General features: G+C 35.8%; 1 protein-coding gene across 1 annotated transcript in view; it reads left to right on the top strand.

Moving 5' to 3' along the window:
* FIG4 (FIG4 phosphoinositide 5-phosphatase) overlaps nt 1-20,135 on the top strand; it is a 72,859-nt gene that overhangs the window by 18,749 nt on the left and 33,975 nt on the right. Inside the window, exons 6-15 of the mRNA XM_074580967.1 lie at nt 141-289; nt 3,128-3,256; nt 4,788-4,888; nt 5,326-5,488; nt 6,129-6,226; nt 8,498-8,631; nt 10,624-10,740; nt 12,250-12,295; nt 13,942-14,090; nt 18,172-18,338. Of these exons, the coding sequence (XP_074437068.1) occupies nt 141-289; nt 3,128-3,256; nt 4,788-4,888; nt 5,326-5,488; nt 6,129-6,226; nt 8,498-8,631; nt 10,624-10,740; nt 12,250-12,295; nt 13,942-14,090; nt 18,172-18,338 (1,253 nt within the window). The remainder of the gene's footprint in view (nt 1-140; nt 290-3,127; nt 3,257-4,787; nt 4,889-5,325; nt 5,489-6,128; nt 6,227-8,497; nt 8,632-10,623; nt 10,741-12,249; nt 12,296-13,941; nt 14,091-18,171; nt 18,339-20,135) is intronic.

Genomic DNA, 20,135 nt, shown 5'->3' with positions numbered 1-20,135 from the left:
GTGTATGTTGTTTAGAAGTCTTTTTTTTTTTTTAATGGATAAAGTAGTACTGTGTTAAATATAAGTACAGATGGAGAGTAAAGGCTTTCAGAACAGTCCTGTGCATCTGCAATTATTAATAAGCGATAACTGTCTATCAGTTACAGCTATGATCTGTCTCACTCCCTTCAGTATAATCTTACTGTCCTGAGAATGCCACTTGAGACATTAAGAACTGAAACAACTCAGACCCGACAAGAGAGTTTTGATATATTTGAAGATGAAGGACTTTCAACACAGGGTGGAAGTGGTAAGCCAATATGCCTAACTAAGCTAATGTTGTTGGTCATGAGAACATTTAGAATATGTTCTATTTCAGTTTACTTCTGAGAAACACTTGGGTCTTCTCTATTGATCAGTAGTCTCATAACAGTTGTGAGTTAATAAAAGATTACATAAAGTGTCAATTACAGACATTTGAATTTGAACAATGCAATTTCTAGAGGTGATTCATCATTGTTTTGTTAATTTAAATTGCAACTCAAGGAGATAATTGAGCATGCTGACATTTTTCATTAATTGATTCTTCAACTGACTTGTAAAACTCCAAATACGAGTGAATTACAAAGAGAGTGGGAAGTAATACCTAATTAAGTATTAATAAATCTTTTTTGTTTCATATTGGAAAATATTGATGGCAGAGGAATTGTATGAAATTAGTATCAACTTGATGTAGTAAGCTCTATCAGGAAGTCTAAGAAAAATTATTGATTTTAGTTGAAAACTACAGCCTTCACTTTGGCTCTAACATGTTCATAAGAGTGTGAAGTTGACCAGCCAGCCAGGAAAACTTTTGCTTCGCCCTTCAAAAAAAAAAATAAAAATTAATTCCCCTGAAATTCTTAATATTGGATTTCATTCTGTTGATGTTGTTTTTTTAATGTTTCATTGCCCTGTGACTTGTACTAATTATCTGAATGCTTGACAAAAAATGAAATTTTATTTTTTTTTACTTTTTATTATTGTACATGTGACACCACTTGTTTAATCATGAAATGTTAGCAATAACAGTGCTGCCTTTGATTCATAATGAATACATTGCTGTAAAAGTGGTCTTAAACAGCTGTGGAGCTACAACTAAGCTTCTTAGGTAGTAATAGACACCATGCCTTTTAAATACATCACTGGTAAGAAAACAATAGGGTAGAGGAAGTTTGCTACTATTTTGTTTAACACTATCAACTTGATGTGAAAGCCAGCTTAGATGCAACATAGAGCCTGGATCTGTGCTTGTATTGGTTATAAAGCCTCTCTGCATTACCACCTATATTTGTAGTCACCTGCTGTGTAACCTCTGTTGCACACAAAATATAGTACCTATCCTAAAGTAAATTTGGTTCTTTGACATAGAAGGTGAGTCATGCAGTTCATGCTATCTCTTCTAACCCAAAGTGAATCTTCTGAGGCACTGAAGAAGGAATTTATTAGTCCTGCTTTCTGCGTCTCCAGAGGGGCCTCTGAAGGTCTGACAAGCATATAATTAAAATATCGAAATGTCCAAAACGACCCCCAACCCAAATTTATGCAAGACAAACTTGTACACTGTCCACCTGTTCATTTTTGACACCCTAGAATAGACTTACACTGACTACAACTCAAAAAATTATAATGAATGTTAGGTAAATATCTAATCATCTTTGATACGAGAACTTACTGTGTTAAATAGTTGTAAACATCTAGTGTATTGTCATTTAAAAGTTTAAAAGTAAAAAATAGTGCTGTGTATCCAGTATGCCCTAAATCCTATGGAAAATTTGAAAAATAATCAAATAATGTATTTTCTTTTAAAGAAAAGAGACCACCCCTCCCAAGTTTCTACCCACCCCCATGCCTGAAAAAGGTATTAGTAACAGGGTCGTATATATCAGGGTATCAGAAATGACTGTAAAGAGTGGAGGGAACAAGAATTCCCCCTCTGCAAAGGCTCTTACTTGTAAGATCCCTCAGGAATCCCTAAAATGGCATCGTGGCTTCCACCTCTTCATGAAAACATTGGCAGATAAAGATGCCATAACCTTGACCCCATCAGCACATGCTGATAGCATACGCAACTCCATTTCCAGTAGATATCAGCAACATATCTGTTCATATGATAGAATATATGTAAGAAATAGCTGCCTGTCATTCAAGAACAAATTATCACTAAAGTAATACTATTAGAAATCAGAAAGAGCTGATCAAGGGTTTGTGGCCAGGTTCCACTGAATATATACACTCCTTCACCAAAAGCATTGATCTTCCCTGGGCTTGTGCTAAGTTGGGTGACTAGGTCTGTTGGGAGGACTCATCTTTTTCTCCCAGAAGAACATTTGGCTGCTATAATTGACATACGTACTGTGACAATATAACTCATCCTGCCAGAAGCTGTATTTGAAAAACCTAGACAAAAAAATATGGCTAATAAAGTTCTTGGCCTATTCCTTCTCTTTAAGCTTCAGGCTTATTCAGTTCCCTTCACCACCTTTTAGTGCCAGTTGTCATCATGGTCCTGGTTTTTGAAACAGAAAAAGGCTCAGGTTCCAGATAGATCAGAAATTGAATTTTAATTTGCAGGTCAACAATGGCTGCATTTCTTGGTGTCACTGCAAATTAAGAAAATCAGGCTAAATTATGTGAGAATGCTTTTTGTAAAGGGGGCCAGGGTTATGCATGATCTTCCAGAGCCTAATAGGTAACTCCAGACGTGATGTAGAGCTGAAAAGCTTATGAAGTCCTACTATGAGAGTGTTTTTGCCTTAACTGTAATTCATTACTTGATTTATTTCCTGTATTATCAAATTCTCTGTTGCTACCATGCAGAGATCTCTTTTTCAGTACTGGAAGTACTGGAAATTTCTGCATGAAAGCACTCAAATATCAGTGAGTGGCAATCATAGAAAAATTGGAAATCTTTGTAAATGCTGAACTTTAGCACGTGCCTTAAGTTATCTGTGTTTAGTAAACCACAAGGATGCGAGTAAATGATATGCTGAGTTGCAGTTGAGGGAAAATCAAAATAAAGGTCCAGTGACCTGGATTTTAAAACAGCTCAATACAGGTGAGTTTGTTTCTTAATTGCTAATGAATTTTTATTGTAACAACTTCCTAGGTGTATTTGGGGTTTGCAGTAAGCCTTACGAAAAGTATGTGTGGAATGGCAAACTTCTGGAGGCAGTAAAAAATACTGTTCATCGTGACTGGCTGCTGTATATTATTCACGGATTCTGTGGGCAGTCGAGTATCCTTTTAGTGTTGTAATGAATGTTAGTTTATCGACTTTTAAAAAGTTTGAAGGTATGAAATACATTGAATTATTTCCTTGTCATGTAAATACCTTTCAATTTTAGAATTTTTCATCTGTATTACTTTTCTAGGGTTTATGGCTAAACAGGAAATATGGTTATTTTCTTATTACAGGGTCCTGACATGTAGACTGCATTCTCAGCGAGGCGCTGGTTGTAAGCATGGGGTTTAGTAATAAAGTGCTTGAGAGGATTTTAAGGCTCAGTTGTATTTTTCACTGATATTTGAGGAAGGGGAAAAAAGCTAAACGGAACTGAATTGCTGACATAGGCATGTTCTCTTACAAATCTCCTTTAAAACATCTTTTTAGTAACTGAGATTTGCAAAAATTCTGTTTCTGTTGCAGATGATGATAGAACTTTATGCCTGCTGTGTGAAGAGAATTAACACTAGAACATCTGAAAATCTTTTTTCCTGACTATATATTCTTTAAAATGGGTAAATGGGTCTGTGTACATTGTAGTAGGGAAGAGAAAAATACCAAATACATATCACATAAAGAAATGCCATCTCAACATCTTAATTGATAAGAATTTAGTATATTACAGAGACACTATATTTTAATCATCATCAGTATCATGTTAGTTCAAAAGCCTGTCAGAAAAATGTCTGGGGAAGCAAATACAATTATGAATTAAGGTTAGTGGTGTCTTTGCAAAATTTGATTTTGTTTTTTTCGTGATTGTAAGGGTGCTGGTCATTGGCTAGGTCCCTAGACGGAAAGCTAGATCTGTTTTTATATCCCACTACTTCATCTGGGGTCTTTCTTAATCAAAGGTAGCTGTGGATCTGACCACCAGCATTATGCCTGCAGCTGCTTTGTGAGTGACAACAGTCTTTGCTTTAGGTATTTGATGAGAAAATGTCTTCTTCCCTCTTTCCTGTGTCTCCCTTCTGCTAAGGAAGCAGTGATAGTCACGCTAGACATCTTATTCTGTCTTTTTTGTTTTTAATGAAAAATAAAAAGCCTGAAAGACAGCCACCACAGCATCCATAGCTGTGTGCTTCTAGCTTTCACTTGATGTTACTTAAGTAGCTGCAAATGTATCTACTTTTCCAAACAATTAGGGTGACTAATATACCTGATCTGAAAATAGAAGCTCCCAGGCTTTAATCCTAGTATTCACAAAAGCAGTATTTGCGGCCCAGGGTGAATTCTGTACCTATTTCACCTCCATTGTCACTTCATAAAATAGAAATACTTCTCCTATGAATGTTGTGAAAAGTAATTGATGTATTGTAGCGCAGATTCCCTTTTTAAAGTTTTTCAAAATGATTGTTGAAAAGGGCAATGCTTTCTTCCAGCTGCAATAGAAATTTGGAAGTGATACTCATCTCTGTTAAGGAGACTTTAGTAAACCAGATGTTTCACCTTCATACACCTTTTTTAGAATTCATTTTTGCTTGCATGAAGTAAGCAAACGAAAAATCGCATGTGACATGTAAACCTTAACTTCTCTTTCAAGAACTGTTAATATATGGTCGGCCTATATATGTCACTCTGATAGCCAGAAGATCAAGCAAATTTGCTGGAACACGTTTTCTGAAACGAGGAGCAAACTGCGAGGTAAATTAAATGTGATTTTAGGGGTTCCCCCCTGCCCCTCCAACAATATGTAAGCTTAAGCTTGACTGACTGGAGAACTGAAATGTTTTCGAAGGTTGTTAGGGCTTTCGTTGTAAATTATGCTATTAGGTAATGTTATCACAGCTATCATTACATTTTTAATTCAGATAATAAAGCTGTTTTTAAAATAATAAGTCTTAACCAGCAGTTCTTTTTCTTACGCTTAGAGATAATGTTATTTCCTAAATAGAGGAAAAAAATAATCTAATAATATACATTTAGGGAGACAAATGGGAATTTAAGCTTCATGGTGTTCTCGCTACAGTGATTTGGTGTTTTACAGTTTAATTGTACCCTGTTTGTAATGATCAGTTCTCTGTAATGCATGCAGCTCTGAAGTGTCATGTCTACATCGTGTGTATTTCTGTTTGTTTTAGGGAGATGTTGCTAATGAAGTGGAAACCGAACAAATACTTTATGATGCTTCAGTTATGTCATTTTCTGCAGGAAGTTATTCTTCCTATGTTCAGGTTCGAGGATCTGTCCCTCTGTACTGGTCTCAAGATATTTCAACTATGATGCCTAAGCCACCCATAACGTGTATGTACAAATTATTCTTTGTGATAGTTTGTGGTTGGTGCTGTCCTAAAGCAACACCTGCAAGCATAAGTGAAAACTAAATTTGCAAAAATGAACAAATTGCCTATGCATTTGGTTTTGGGGAAGTCATAATTTAAGGTAAACCAGTGTTCTTCATGATAAACATGATGGCATACAAACATTCAACCATATAAAAAGCTGCATTTGATGAAATGGAATAGAAAAAAAATCTCCATCTTAGACTTCACATTCAGAAATGGAATACAAAGAACTTCTGTTTGAAGGTGTCCGCTTTCTTTGTGCTTATTATGTTGTATACAAAGTTAGTTGCTTTTATCTTAGTATTGTGGATACAATTTTGAACCTGTTGAAAATGGTGGAAAGCATCTGGGCTAAGTTTAATGGGGCCAGAATAATTTCACTTTGTAAGCATCGCATGAAAGTTTTGGTTAAGTCACTTCCAGTTTGGAAAAGGGAAGATTTTTTTAACAGCTTTTGCATGAGAAGAGGAGAGACCATGTAATTGTATCATAACTGTTGCAGAATTAGTATGTATTTTGTGAAGAGTATTTTTAAGGGAAAATGATTTAAGTGACTACAGCTTGCTTAATATAGTCCTGAATATATCTATTTGTTGCAGTGGACCAAGCAGATCCTTTTGCGCATGTTGCTGCTCTTCACTTCGACCAAATGCTTCAGAGATTTGGCTCTCCCATTATTATTTTGAATCTTGTGAAGGTACAATATTTTGAATATGTTTTATGTGTTTTCTACTTTTTGATATGATGCTTATTTCTGTACAGTCTCTGTGTGATTTTGGTTGTCCTGTGAACTAATACTACCTTGTAAATTATGTATTTTCTCCATAAATCTCATCCTTCATGGAATAGTGTGTAACTCCCTAACTGCTTCCACAACAGCCCTTCAAAAAAAGAAGTCTTCCATGTTGATAGACTTCTAGCATCCTTTTGTTGTTTTTTTTCAGGTTTTTGTTATTACCCCTTAGATGTGAGTAAGTCCAAATAAATTAACCACTAAATTTAATTTAGCACTAAAAAATGCTAAAATATGTGGTTCCGTGCAAAGTGAAGTTTGTAGGCTTCTTGAGGCGGATGACCGAGTTATTTGAAATATTACAATTGAAATATTGAAGATAAAGACTTATCTTCTGTTGTTTGCTTGGTTTGGTAGAGTCATGGAAGTATGAGTGGGGGAGGGAACTGAAGCATCTGATGTAGCTAATGGGCAGTGCCGTTGGCAGCAGGGCTGGACTAACGGGGGGAGCTTCATGATTGCTGCAGTAGTTCAGTTCACTGCTGTGTGAGAGGCTGTGGTACAAAGCCTGTATTCTGGGTGGCACTGTAACTTTGGTTATTACATCTTGTATTTGTGTTGCAGATTTTTGTTTTGTTTTTTTTTTTTTTCTGTTCTGATCCAGATGTTTTCTGCGGTGGTGTCTATTTGCATATTTGAGTTTAATATATTGATTTGTTTTGCTTGAATCGTCTCTTATTCCTTTTTTGTCTTTAAAAAAATACTTAATTTATCATGTTGTTGAACTGTATTCAGTAGAAAAAAAGGATCTTTTATGTGCATGTAGGATCTGTTCCTATTATAAAAAATAGGGAAAATACAAAAGGAAGGCTTTTAAAACTCTTAAGTTGTAATAAATGGCAACTATATAAACTGTTTTCTATTTCTAGAAGCTTTCCTGTATAGGAGTGCTTTTTAGACTCTCCAATAGTCTGTGGAATCAACTTAGGATGGCATTTGTTGACAAGAAAATGATTTTATCTCCTGCAGCCATAGCTTTCAAAAGCCATTGTTATACTGTGAGTCTGAGCTCACATGACCTTGACACGTGAATTATTATATGCTTTTATTCACAGGGCTTTTGATATGGTGGCTTAAAATGCATCTCTTTCTTTCCATCTCTGTAGATGCTCAATATTAAGATGCTAAAGTTCATGTTCCTTTCTGACTTCATGTACCACTTAAAAAAAAATAAAATCAAAAAATTAATAAAGTTGCCAGGGGGCGAAGCCCCCGAACCTGAACACCTTTGTTTGGATGTTGCGGTTGCTTTTACACAAATGCTAAGTGCTTCTATCTCCAGTCCTTTTATTATTTGATTTCGTAAGTGTTGATAAAACATAAATCTATGACCTCCTTTATCCTAGAAACTTGTTAACTAGTACTGAATGTATTAGGCTTCCTTTGGGGTTGTTTATTTGTGACTGCTATTACATATTTAAAGCAGTTTCTGTAACGTAAGTTCAGAACGGGTTTTAGTTTGGATGAAGTTGAGAGGAAAGCCATGCATGTTTTGGCATATAGAGTGCCAAAACGTATTGTATATTCAGAGAATGTCAAGATAATTCAATTTTTTTTTAAATTATTGCAAGGCTAGGAGATGGAAGCTGCTGTTCCGCATCTCCTGTCAGTAATGGAGAAAAATTTGCCTGGGTCCTCTTGTATCTCAGAATTGAATGAGACGTTTTCCTTTTTGCCTGTGTTTTTCTTTCTCTTTTGTCTTTGTCCATTTCCTCCATGTTAGCACTTTGTTTCATAGAATCATCTAGGTTGGAAGGGACTCTGTGATATAGAGTCCAACCATCAATCTAACACTGACAAAACCACCACTAAACCATGTCCCTAAGCACCACGTCTAGCGGTCTTTTAAATACCTCCAGGAATGTCGATTCAGCCACTTCCCTGGGCAGTTTCCTTATGCTCTTCTTTGCTTTTATGGGATTCCATTTTTCAGACAATGATTATTCACAGTTGAGATGGGTAACTTTTGCTATTAATATAGATCAATTATTAAAAACCCAGAACATTTAGATTTTTCTGTCTCTTCCGTTCTTAATTTATTTGTACTAGTTACGAAGTTCTGCCTGCTGTTGTTAGGGCTTCCACTTTTAATTTCTCTTATATGTACATGTATACAGGTTACATAGATTTGTTAACGAAAATTGTAATGTTACCTTCCTTTTCTTCTTGCTAAAGGAACGTGAAAAAAGAAAGCATGAACGGATTCTTAGTGAAGAACTTGTTGCTGCTGTGACATATCTCAACCAGTTTTTACCCCCAGAGCATGCAATTATATACATACCCTGGGATATGGCCAAATACACTAAAAGGTAGAAAAGATCCTTCTTTGTAATAGCGCTCTTAGCCACAGTACAAATAACTGCATGCTACTGAGTATCTTTCTTTTCAGTTGAATGTAGATTAGGAATGATGAGAGAATTTTATTAAGATTTACGGACAGAATAAAACCTCAGCTTTTTGAAGGATTTTTAATGTTTTCTTTGGTTTCTTACCAAAGTGGAGCAAGACCTGAAAACTTTGAAATTCTCTGCAAAGGAAAATTTTAGAGAAAGGCCACAAAAACCCCTATCAACATTCAATTTTATTTTGAATTAGTCAAAATACTGCATTTTGTCAGGTTTTACATTTCAGTCATTGAATGTATTGAGTTGGAAAATTTTGGAAAACAAGGGGTTTCATATCAATCTGTCTTTTTCATTTCCTCTTCCAAAAGGAAATGAGGGCATTAATTTCAATGTTATAAAACAATTAGATTATTAGAAGCATGTATATTAGAAAGGCAAATGTGTTCTGTAACTTTTTATTCTGTAATTTTGGACAATAGAATGCTGTACTACTACATGTGAAAAGGTTGAATGTTTTCCTAAATGTAGAAATATTTACAAGACACCAACATTTTAAATCTACAGGTATAGTTTGCTATTCTTAAGTAACACACAACTTGGTTGTGAAGTTCTCTGACCTGCGTATGTCTACTGTATTTTATAATGCCAAAAATTCTAGAAGAATGGTAAGAATTGTTGGATCACCTTTCAGGTATCTGTTACTATGTCAGTAACAATGGAAAACCTGGTTTAGATCAAAGGGCAGGAACATAATTAATGTTTGTTGATTAAAATTTTATGAAAAAAGCTTTGGAAAACAATCCTTATTCACTGTTTGAGATTACAGGTTGGCTGATGCAGTTGGTCATGTGGGTGTGAAACTGTTACTTTAAAATTTGACATGGTTTCACGCTATGTTTTTATTCTAAAATGGTATTGTGTACAGCTAGGTGTATATGCAGTTGTTTGTGTTATGATTAAATAGCAAGTCTTAAAATAAGGCTAGATTTCCTTTCAGAAGATATGCTAGATGCAAGTTCTTGGGTTTCATATGGAGTGAGGCTGATGAAGTTTAGTGGTCTGCCCTATGTGGGAAATGATACTAGGTGATAAAAGGATTCCCCTTTTTGCTGTAAACTCGAGGTGTATTTATATACATACCCACCTTAATACAGAAATAAAAAGGATACCTGATGACCTTGAACAAGATTAATTATTTATGCAAGCAAGAGATATTTAAGATTGGAAGATAATATATGTGTCTGCCTAAGGAATTGACAGTTTCAGGAATACTGAGAACGTGTTTGCTTTAACATGTAGTTTTGAAGTAAGTTTGCTGGAAAGTAGTACCAGTGGAAATGTTCCAAAATACTGCTTCCATCTCAGTATAAGCAATCTTTAAAAAATAGATAATTGTTTTTGTTAGTTGAAATGTAAACACTGTAGTGAAATCTTTTGAGAGTAAAATTATGAGTAAATGGAAGTTAAAGTCCCCAACAATGAATGGATGGGTGCCCTGATCTGAACAGGAGATGCAGGACATTGTGAAGGCCACCCACAGAAACAAATGTTACTGAACAAAACAGCACCTTGCAAACAAAACGAAGGAGTATGATTTAGCATAATCGTATATCCTTATCTGCCTCATTCTTATTTTGTGAATCGCAGAAAGTTTGGTAGAGGAAAATTAATGTGATATAAAAGTCAAGGAATTTTAGATTTTTGAAGTCTTTCACTTCTAGTTTATGGAGTATGTTTTATTAATAAATAAACAAAATTGCTGGGATACCATCAGTGTCTGTTTCCCAAGTCTGTAAAATCTAAGAAAACAATAGACATAATTACTGTTGGATAAATGAAACTGTGATGTGAGTCTTCCTTTAAATCATTTTTGTTATTAAAAGACTTTCCAAGCAGTGAAAATTTTTTATCATTAATGTGTCTTGACCATGTGGTTTGTTTATTTTCTCTCCTCAGCAAACTTTGCAATGTTCTTGATAGACTCAATGTGATTGCAGAAAGTGTAGTAAAGAAGACTGGATTTTTTGTAAATCGACCTGATTCCTACTGCAGTATCTTGCGGCCAGATGAAAAGTATGTATAATTTAATCGATGCATAATGAACAATATCTATTCCTTGGAAAGTTGACTGGAATTTCTACGTCTAATACATTATTTCTTATTTTAAGGCTTAAACTAATATGAAAAAACAGAATTAGTTACGAAGTTATAGCTAAAAGGATTGCAGTCAGAAGCATGTTCTAAGAAATACTAATACAGTGAAAAATCTATAGAGAGTACAATCATGCTGCTGCTGTTCTACTTATAACGAATTCTTACTTGAAACCGTTATTTGTTACTTGTAATTTGTGCCATGTGTATTATATAAAGTTTTGGAGTTTTTTTCACTTTAACCAAAGTAATTCTAAATTTGGGGATAAATTTAACAAAGCAAACATCATCTGGAATTTAATAAGTGGCTTCTTTTCAGGCATACTAATAAGATAACTATGATCTAAATGTTACAGAGTCCGGTGTCTTCCAGTGGATTTTATGGTATTCATGCATACAAAATTTAAATTTTTTTTTTAAATAAAAACTGTATTTGCTTAGACTGCTGCTGAAGTACAGTTATTTATTCAGCTGAATTCTATCAGTCCTGAAAATCCAGAAGTAAAAATAACTTCCACGTTAAAAGTTCAGTAAGTTTTTGATTCAAGTTTTCACATTAGGGACCTAATTCATCACTACCCAAATGGGCATTCCTATTTTACTTTAAGAGCATCCTTGTCTTTTTAGCTTATCTTCATTTAGAAACAGTCTGAACTAAAACTTTCTTAGGCTCTCTTAGAGCTTGTTTCTGCCATGCAGCGCAGCAAATGTGGCCACTGCAGTCTAGCACGAACAAGATCCAGTACGTCCATGTAATGCTGTGTTCTGTAGAGATAGTCCCGTGAGTCTCGAATGTAGTATATAGGCTTGCCATAGCAGTGCTCCGGTCAGGCTGGGTCACCCTACTAACTTGAAAATATTCGGTAGTTCAGTGGTTACTTGCACCAAGCATAATGGCTCCTCTGCCTCAAAATGTCATTAACTTCTCGTTCACATTCTCTAGCTCGGGGGTACAGCTAAGGCCTGTATAGAATTGCAAGGCCTGGACAATGTGTGTGTATGTATTCAGCGTGTATGTCTAGAAATCAGTATGAGGGCAAGACTTAAATCAACCAGCTTGTGCTACAGTGTATGTTATGGCTCTACCTTCCAGTCATTGGCATTGTACCTACTGCAATTTTTGTGTACTCAAGAGCCGATCTAGCAACACTTCTGTTGCTCTAACTCTGTTTTATGGAGAGCAAAGGAAATATTTTGTATGGCTTTAGAATATTTCTGCTTTAGGCTAGATTTTTTTGAAATGCAGTTTAAATACAAAATCTTACTATTGCATAGAGCTTTCACTGCTTTTTGCTATTCAGGGATATCAGATTTGCTTTGTGTCAGGTTTTTAATTGTCACCCTTTTTCACTGAGCAGATCAATACATGGTATGATCTGTTTTTTGCTTTTTTAAAGATTTGTAAGTAATTCTGTTTTGTTTCCCTTTCAGGTGGAACGAACTGGGAGGTTATGTTGTTTCCACTGGTCGCTTGCAGGTACTAAAATATACTTTACTAATTCATAGTTACAGTGATGTAGATCAGCTCTCCCAAAGGACCAGTGAACCATTTCGCTTAAATATCCAATTGGTGATTCACAGATTGCTTTTAAATTAATGTTTATAATAACAGCATTATTGCGGTCCATCCCAGAAACCCAACTGGGAAATAGGGCTTAAGGTTCTTAGGTGGTACCGCAAAACCTTATGCTGTTGAAACTGTATTTTTGCTGGAGGTAGTCTGAGAAATGCTCATATTTTAAACTACTTTCTATTGCTACTTAGTCTGTAGTGCTACCAGTGTAGCAGCACCAGTCGCGCTACAGCTAACGGCAGCAGCATTTTAACGAACAGCATAATACAATGTTAGATAGAAGAGATGTGGAGTAAACATGCTTAAGTCTGGTGACATATTCATACACATGAAAATGGGTTATTAAAAGAATTTTCACCACTGCTGACTATTCTGTACTTTGTTGTAATTTCCATCACTAAAAAGAAAATACAACTGAAACACTGCATTCTTTAACGTCAGAAAAGTCCTGACTGGACTATAGAGTAACTTGAATATAACGTTCAAGTAATACTTGAATGTTATGATTGCATGCTTGGGACACGGTGTATTCTTAAGAAGCATTAGTTGCTTTTGACTTGCCGTTCAATTTTGTGGTTCATGTAAGTTGGAAAGCATGTGACCATTCCTTTACTAGCTGATCACTGGGATATGTTTCTTGAGGGCAGATAAACAGCAGAGTAGACAGATTTTGATCTGTTTTATTTTAAAACATATCAAGGCTAGCTAATTTTTTTTAATATTAGTCTTACAGGTTTACCTGTATTAGGGGTATAATTATTTTTTCTATCTTTCCACTTAATTATATGAGGTAGTCACCATAGGCATACTATGTAAGCATTTGGATCACAGTTCTTCTTGTCTTGGAATAGATATCTTGTGCTTCACACCCAAAAAATGCTTCTTTTTTAAGATAATAAAAGTTTAGCCAGCTAGCTTGTATGTAGTCTGTAGTATGAGTATATGCTCATGTATTTGAGCAGAAGAATCCCCCATGCTGCTATATTAAAATATGATTCTTGCAGCTGTTCATATTGTAAAAAAACTTTCCATGTGCATTACAGAATTGAAAAATGGTGATGCAAGCAGCATAAAAGAATATGTGCATGATGGAGATCTTCAACAAAATGTTCACGTGTGTTACTCCAGATATGGAAAGCTTAAAATAAAAGCACCATCACAGTAGAACCACAGCAGGCTGAAAGCGTTCTTTATTTTTTGCAGTAGTTACAACATAGTTGAAAATAAGACCACCTTTACTGAAATAACACAGTCTTTCTTTTTAAGTTAAATCTTTAGGGCTGTTTGTAAGTTGAAGGAGATTGCGGTTTGTGTGATGCTAGAAGCCAGAATATTTTGAAAGTAGGGCTTGCAGCAGTCTAATGTAGCTCGTTAGAGATAAATTGCTTTTTAATGTTTTTTAAAAATGTCTTTGCTTAAATTTTTGTGAACTGATATAAAATTCAGTATTTGAGATTTGACAAGTCTTGGGACAGTAGGGGAAAAAAGTAATAATTATGAGTGTAGTAATTTGTTGTTTAAGAAAAGTCTCATTTGGATTGCTTTACCAGACCGGAGTTCTCCGAACCAATTGTGTGGACTGTTTGGATCGCACTAACACAGCCCAGTTTATGGTGGGAAAATGTGCTTTGGCATACCAACTCTATTCATTGGGATTGATTGATAAACCTAATTTACAATTTGATACGGATGCTGTTAGGTAAGATATATTAATAAAGTGTGTAATATTTTTATTTTTTTAATAAAGTGTCAAGGTTTTTAGGAAAAAATATGTCTATGTAGAGGAGTGCAATTCTTTCTTTTGGAATGATTTAAAAATGTTTATGTGTGCATGTTTCAAAAATCATCCATACTTGAAATTTTCTTGAGAAAATCCAGTCATGCTGAAAACGTGCTCTTCTGGAAAAGTATGTTAATCAGGCTTCTTGCAAGATAACTGCTTGACTTCATTCTACTTGTATGCCTAAACTTAAAGCAAAGAGTTTCCGTTTTAAATGTAACAAAAAACCTGCCCCAGTCTCTTACACTGACTTCACTTGCTTGAAGCAAAATGGGAAAAAAAAAAAAAAAAAAAAAAAAAAAACCAAAAAAAACCCAAAAAAACCCACAAGAACACCCCATCCCCTCTCCATCTTCCCCCCAAAAAAACCAACATGAAACCAAACAAACAAAAGAAACAACCCAAAAAATCCTGAAACAAATACATGCTTTTATGGAGAATGCCAAACTGATATTTGTGTAGAAGTACATCTTACCTTGCTATTTCCTACTTTTTCCCTTGGAATAATTTTGTTCTTTTTGATTTATTGAAGAAAAGTTTTCAGCAAAGTTGTTCTCTCGAACCAAGTATCAGCAATACTTATTCAAGCATCCTCAAACCATTTAAGAAAACCCAGCATTTAAATTGAAATGCTCTGAAGGTCAGGGGGACTTAAGCTACCTAACTTGTGAATATGCTTCAGAAATTAATGTAAGAGTCCTTGAGTTGATTTGTTTTTATTCCTTATACCTGTTGTGACTGTGAAACTCATGACTTCATTGCTGCTTTTGACTAGTAGTTTATTAGTTTTAGAAGGTGGAGATGCAACTTGTATTTTAAAAAAGACGAAGTACTCAGTCTCCCCACCCCTTTACTTGAGACGTACCGTCAGCTCCTCTCCTTTCTCCCATTAGCTTTGAGCACTTGCCTGGTGCCAGGAGCAGGTATGTGCCACAGAATCAATTTCAAATGCAGCGTGTTGCTTCACTGTGCGAGGGGTGGCTCCTGCCTGGCCTCTGCCCAATGGCCAGGATGAACACCTGCTGCCTGACTTCCTTAGTGCGCTAGCAGTGCCTCTCCTCCACCATGTCCCGGCTGCTAGGTGATGGATGCTTACCTCTGGGAATAAGCATCTGCTGCTTTAAATACCAGTTGCTGTGCAGCCCCCTGGGGATTTGGCAATCAGGACTGTTGGATGCTAACTAGAGGGGATCAGGAGATGGACAAGTCGCTTATCTCTGCTCTCTGTAGTGTCCTCTACAGCTACCACTCATTTCAGCACATCAGGCTGCATTTTGCTATCTTTCCTTAAGCTTCACCACCTTTGCCCTTCCTCTACCCTCCCAAATTTCCTCTGTTCCTTCCTGCTGCAAGTGTTCCATATTTCCTGTCTCTTCTTCCGTCCCCCTCTTCCCTCTATGCCCCAACCACACAAATTTCCATCTCTTACCATCATCTATTAAGATTATAGTAGTTGCTTTGTCTCTTATTTTCCTGATACTTTATTTGTCATTATCTCTCTGAAATGCAGCTATTAGTCTGGCTTAAGAGGTTACTTTTATCTGGCCGCGTTTTATTTATTTTTTTTCTTCTCTATTGCACTAGATTGTATGCCTGGCTGAAACTGGTTTTGTCATCTGCTAAGACTTGTTTCTGAATTACTGAATTCAGAATAATTAAAAAATCCTGCTTCAAAGTGCAACAAAATCTGAAGACAGGCATGTGTTGTACTTTCTCTCCATTGTGCGGTCTCTCACTTTGACCTCCTGCATTGTCTCACACATAATATCTGCTTCCTGCATACTCTGCCTCTTCATTTACGCTCTTCTAGTTGGCCAAAAGGGTAACCTGTAGCCGTCTGTATTCCGTAATTTAGCTAATGTGTCTGAAATACTAACTTTTCTTCATCACGTTCTTTGACCGTCCTTCCTATACTTCTGATTTTTCTCATATGGTCTCACTGCTGGCTACAGTCCAGAATTTCTATTGAAATAGATTTCTGAAGTCAGTATGTAATTTCACTCGGCCATTCTGAAGGATGAAAAAAACATGCATCTTGATCAGTCCAATTTTGTGTCTAGCAAGATTAATCTTCTTAATGACTTTGCCACACAGGGCCATTTCTGCGAGCTATATTTCTTAGTGATTCCTTTAGTGTAATTGTTGTCCTATCTAGGAAGTTTCCTAGACAAAGTGTCCCCTAGCAGCTCATTTCATCATATGTAGTTAACTACTTTTTTCTCTACAGAAGACTAGTCTGTCTTTGACTGCAGGCTTAGTATTTTGGGGCTGTGGAAGGATAATTTAATTCTACAAGTCCTTTCCAAATCAAGTGGATCAACATCCTTAATGAATTTAACGTTGTCTGCTTTCTGTGAACCTTTATTGCAGGGTCATTGCAACTCTGTTAATCTATCCCCCATGGTTTACTGGAAAATTTCTGAGAGGTATCATCCTTTTACCTACCAGTTGTTTTCTTCAACTGGTTTTCTAGCTTTTAGTTGACCAGGATTTACTTACTGTCTTTCCCCTTGTTTCAAAACAACTACAACACAGTAAAACCGAAGAAACAAACAGAAGATTCTCATCCATGGCATCATGAGCTCTTAACAATTTGTGTGGAGGCAAGTGGTTTGGGCGTTTTTGTTTTGTTTGGTGGTGGTTTTGTGGTGTTGTTTTTTGGGGTTTTTTTGTTTGTTTTTTGTTTGTTTGTGTTTTTTTTTTTTAAGTTAATCAGCAGCTCTGTCTTTCTAATGGAGCTTTTCATACTTGACCATGGGCAGAAGATTTGCTGGATGCCACTTTGTCTTTACAGAAATAGATTTGCTGCTCAGATAAGTGTTCGTCATATAGAACCTTTTGAGGAGGACTTCAGTCAGATGGTTGCTGGGTTACTTATGCAGCACTATCCCTTTATTGGAAACTTTCTTAAAGGAATGCTTTTGTTGGTTTTTTTTATGGTGATTGTGGTGTTGCTGCTGTTGTGCTGTTTTATTTGTTTCTGCCTTCCTCTCCACTCCACTTCTCCGATATTACAGTGTATCACATGCAGATGCCTGAGTTATCGTGTCTTGATATACTGATGTGAAGTACATTTCCACAGGTTTAGTGGTTGGTTGTTTTTTGGGTTTTGATTTCTTCTATTTTGTTTTTTTTGCCTCTTAACTACACTTTCAGCCTCTTTTAGCAAGACATCATCCATTGCCTTGCTGCAGCAAGGCCATAGTCCCCATTTCTGAGAAGCACTTTTCAATCTGTTATCTTTTGGACTGGATGTCATCTCCTTAGGGTAGCCATGTTTTCTGAGACCGTTGTCTTGGTTTTGCCGTTGATGGGGTGCTTCTTGATAATTTTTGTTATTTGGACTGTTCTTAATTTGGAGTCTACTGACAACTACTTGATGCTGATCATGTTTTTCCAGTCCCAGCTAATGATATCTGACTGCCCTTCATACTTCTTAGAAGTCATGTTTATTCTCTTTGTACTTTTGGTCCATCATTGTCATAACTAGGGAGACTTTTTGAAAGATATGTTGATGTTAGCTTCATTCCCCGTGGACTTGACAGAAAACATAGCCTTGAGATATTGACATGTTCTATCCCATTTAGTGTATTTAAAATATCTTAGTTTGTGAGGGTATATGGTTTCTGTTCTCCCTGCATGCTAGTACGACATGTTAATCTCCCCGAATCTGCAGAAGTGCATATTCGGTAGTGTGAATGCATTCTGATATATTACAAATCAATTAAAATCTTACAATCTAATCCTTCTTAGTGATTATTGTATTTGAATAAAATTTCCACTATTTATCTGACTAAAGAATAGAGACATAGCTTTAAATTTTAGTGCTTGTAAGTTAATAGCATGTTTTAATGAAATACTTGTTTTTCTAACTGTGAGAAGTACTTAGGAGAAGAAAACATACTGCTCGTTAAACAGAGACTGTTATTATAATACTTTTTTTTTCCTTAAAACCTCTTTTTAGCAGTTTGATAGTTGTCACATTTTTCTTTTTCTTCAGATTATTTGAAGAATTATATGAAGATCATGGAGACACGCTTTCTCTGCAATACGGAGGTTCTCAGCTTGTCCACAGAGTAAAAACCTATAGAAAGATAGCTCCGTGGACTCAGCATTCCAAAGATATTATGCAAACACTCTCAAGATACTATAGTAATGCTTTCTCAGGTAAATTTAGTTTTAAGTGCTTTCTTTTAAGCCATTATTTGAAAAACATCTTACTTGTGATGCTTCAATAATCAGTACTATGATTTTATGTCAGAGATACGATAATTTCCAAATAATCCAGTAAAATCTGGTGGATATCAAATGAGTATTCTGATCTGATGAAGTGTTTATCTCATATCCTGTGCAGGCCTCATTTGATAAAAGTTAGTGAACTGATGTAAGAAGTGTTTAGAAAATGTACACATGTAACGCTGAAATTTCCAGTGACATTTGTAGATCAATAGAGACACAGGTAGCTGTAATAGAGCCGTTAAAAAGATGGATAGAATGGCTTCAACAAATAGAAGGAAACTGGCAAATCCAAGTAGAAGGCTTCAAGTGGAGTATTTCTTGTGGTGTTCCTGAGGACTTCAAACAAAATGCAAGTTCTGATGCATGTAATTGTCTTGCATGAATAGAAGCTACTAACTGTGCTAGAAAAGACAAAATTTAATCTAAAAAGCAAGGCACACCAAGTAAACAAGCTATTCTTTGAGGAAAAAAGTTGTAAAATATTAGCTTACTCCTTCACTAGCTTGTATCAATCACTGATACTGTTCTACTTCTCCTGGACAGCATTGCTAAGAAAAAATCTTATTGAAAAATGCTGAGCCATACCTTATGCAAAATAACTGAAAAAAAATGCGTAGTGTTTTTAGAAGTCATGAGAAAGATCTAAAAGAATCATCAAAGGACAGTCTAACACATGTCAGGCTGAGAAACAGTGAGTGCTAAATACTTTGCCAGTTCTCTATGACTCTTTTTCACAAAAGCTGCATAGCCAGGGAGGGAAGTTGCTTTTTTTTTTTTTCTAGTAGACAGCGATTATTTAGAAACGTATGTAAATTTTAAAATGGAGAGTTGGACACTGGCTAGAAATACTTAAATCATCTCTGGTTTCTTCGGCTGAAGTTGCTGCTTTTGTTAGTGACAATTCTGTGTATGTAACAAGATGTGAGAGCGCAGCATTTAAAGTACTGTTTCTGAATGTAATTAATGTAATTTGAGTATCATATTTGCCCAAATTAAATGAGAAATGGAGAACCTGTTTATTTCGGTGATATGGTCTCATTGTTTGCAGTGGCAATAAGGTATGGCTTCATCAATTCCTAGGACTAAAAGGCAGCACGCTTGCAGTATCACCTGTACTGATAAGTACGGGATGGAACCAATCTCTGAAGCTGTTCACTGTTATGCCAGCCACTTAGGTTAGGTGGAAGCTTGAGCAAAGTTCCACATCCACATTTGGAGATGTGGTCTGCTCGCAAGGCTAGTCCAGATATGCACGTGTTTGAGTAATAAAATAATTTGTTCTGAAAAAGATCTTACAAAAAGAAGAAAGAACACTGACTGAAAAAAGGCCGTCTTGTCACCTAGGCGAACTGGTAGTTGAGTACACGAACAAATGTTAGTATTTACTGAAGTCAATAGGAAAAACGAAACTTTCATAAAGGTGCTGCATGCTTTCCCCAGTTTACGTATGGTTTTGGTATTTAATCCCATTTGAGCCAAACTTTTTTGGTGCTTTATGCATTCCTCATGTTTGAAGACGACGTTGTTGAAATATAGCGTTCAATGTTGTATTTACAGCATTTTTAGTATGAAATTTTAAAAGATTCATTTCAGTGAAATTTAAACGTGGCATCTGCAAGGCTGTTAATGTGGCACTTTGAGAGAGATCATTTTATTCTTGATGTTTTCTCAGAAAACAGAGATAAAGGAAGCATTTTTAGAACAAGATTCTGATTTGCTATGCTG

Source organism: Larus michahellis, chromosome 3, assembly GCF_964199755.1.
Source record: "Larus michahellis chromosome 3, bLarMic1.1, whole genome shotgun sequence".
Lineage (NCBI taxonomy): Eukaryota > Metazoa > Chordata > Aves > Charadriiformes > Laridae > Larus > Larus michahellis.
This window is presented reverse-complemented; position numbering and strand designations above follow the sequence as displayed.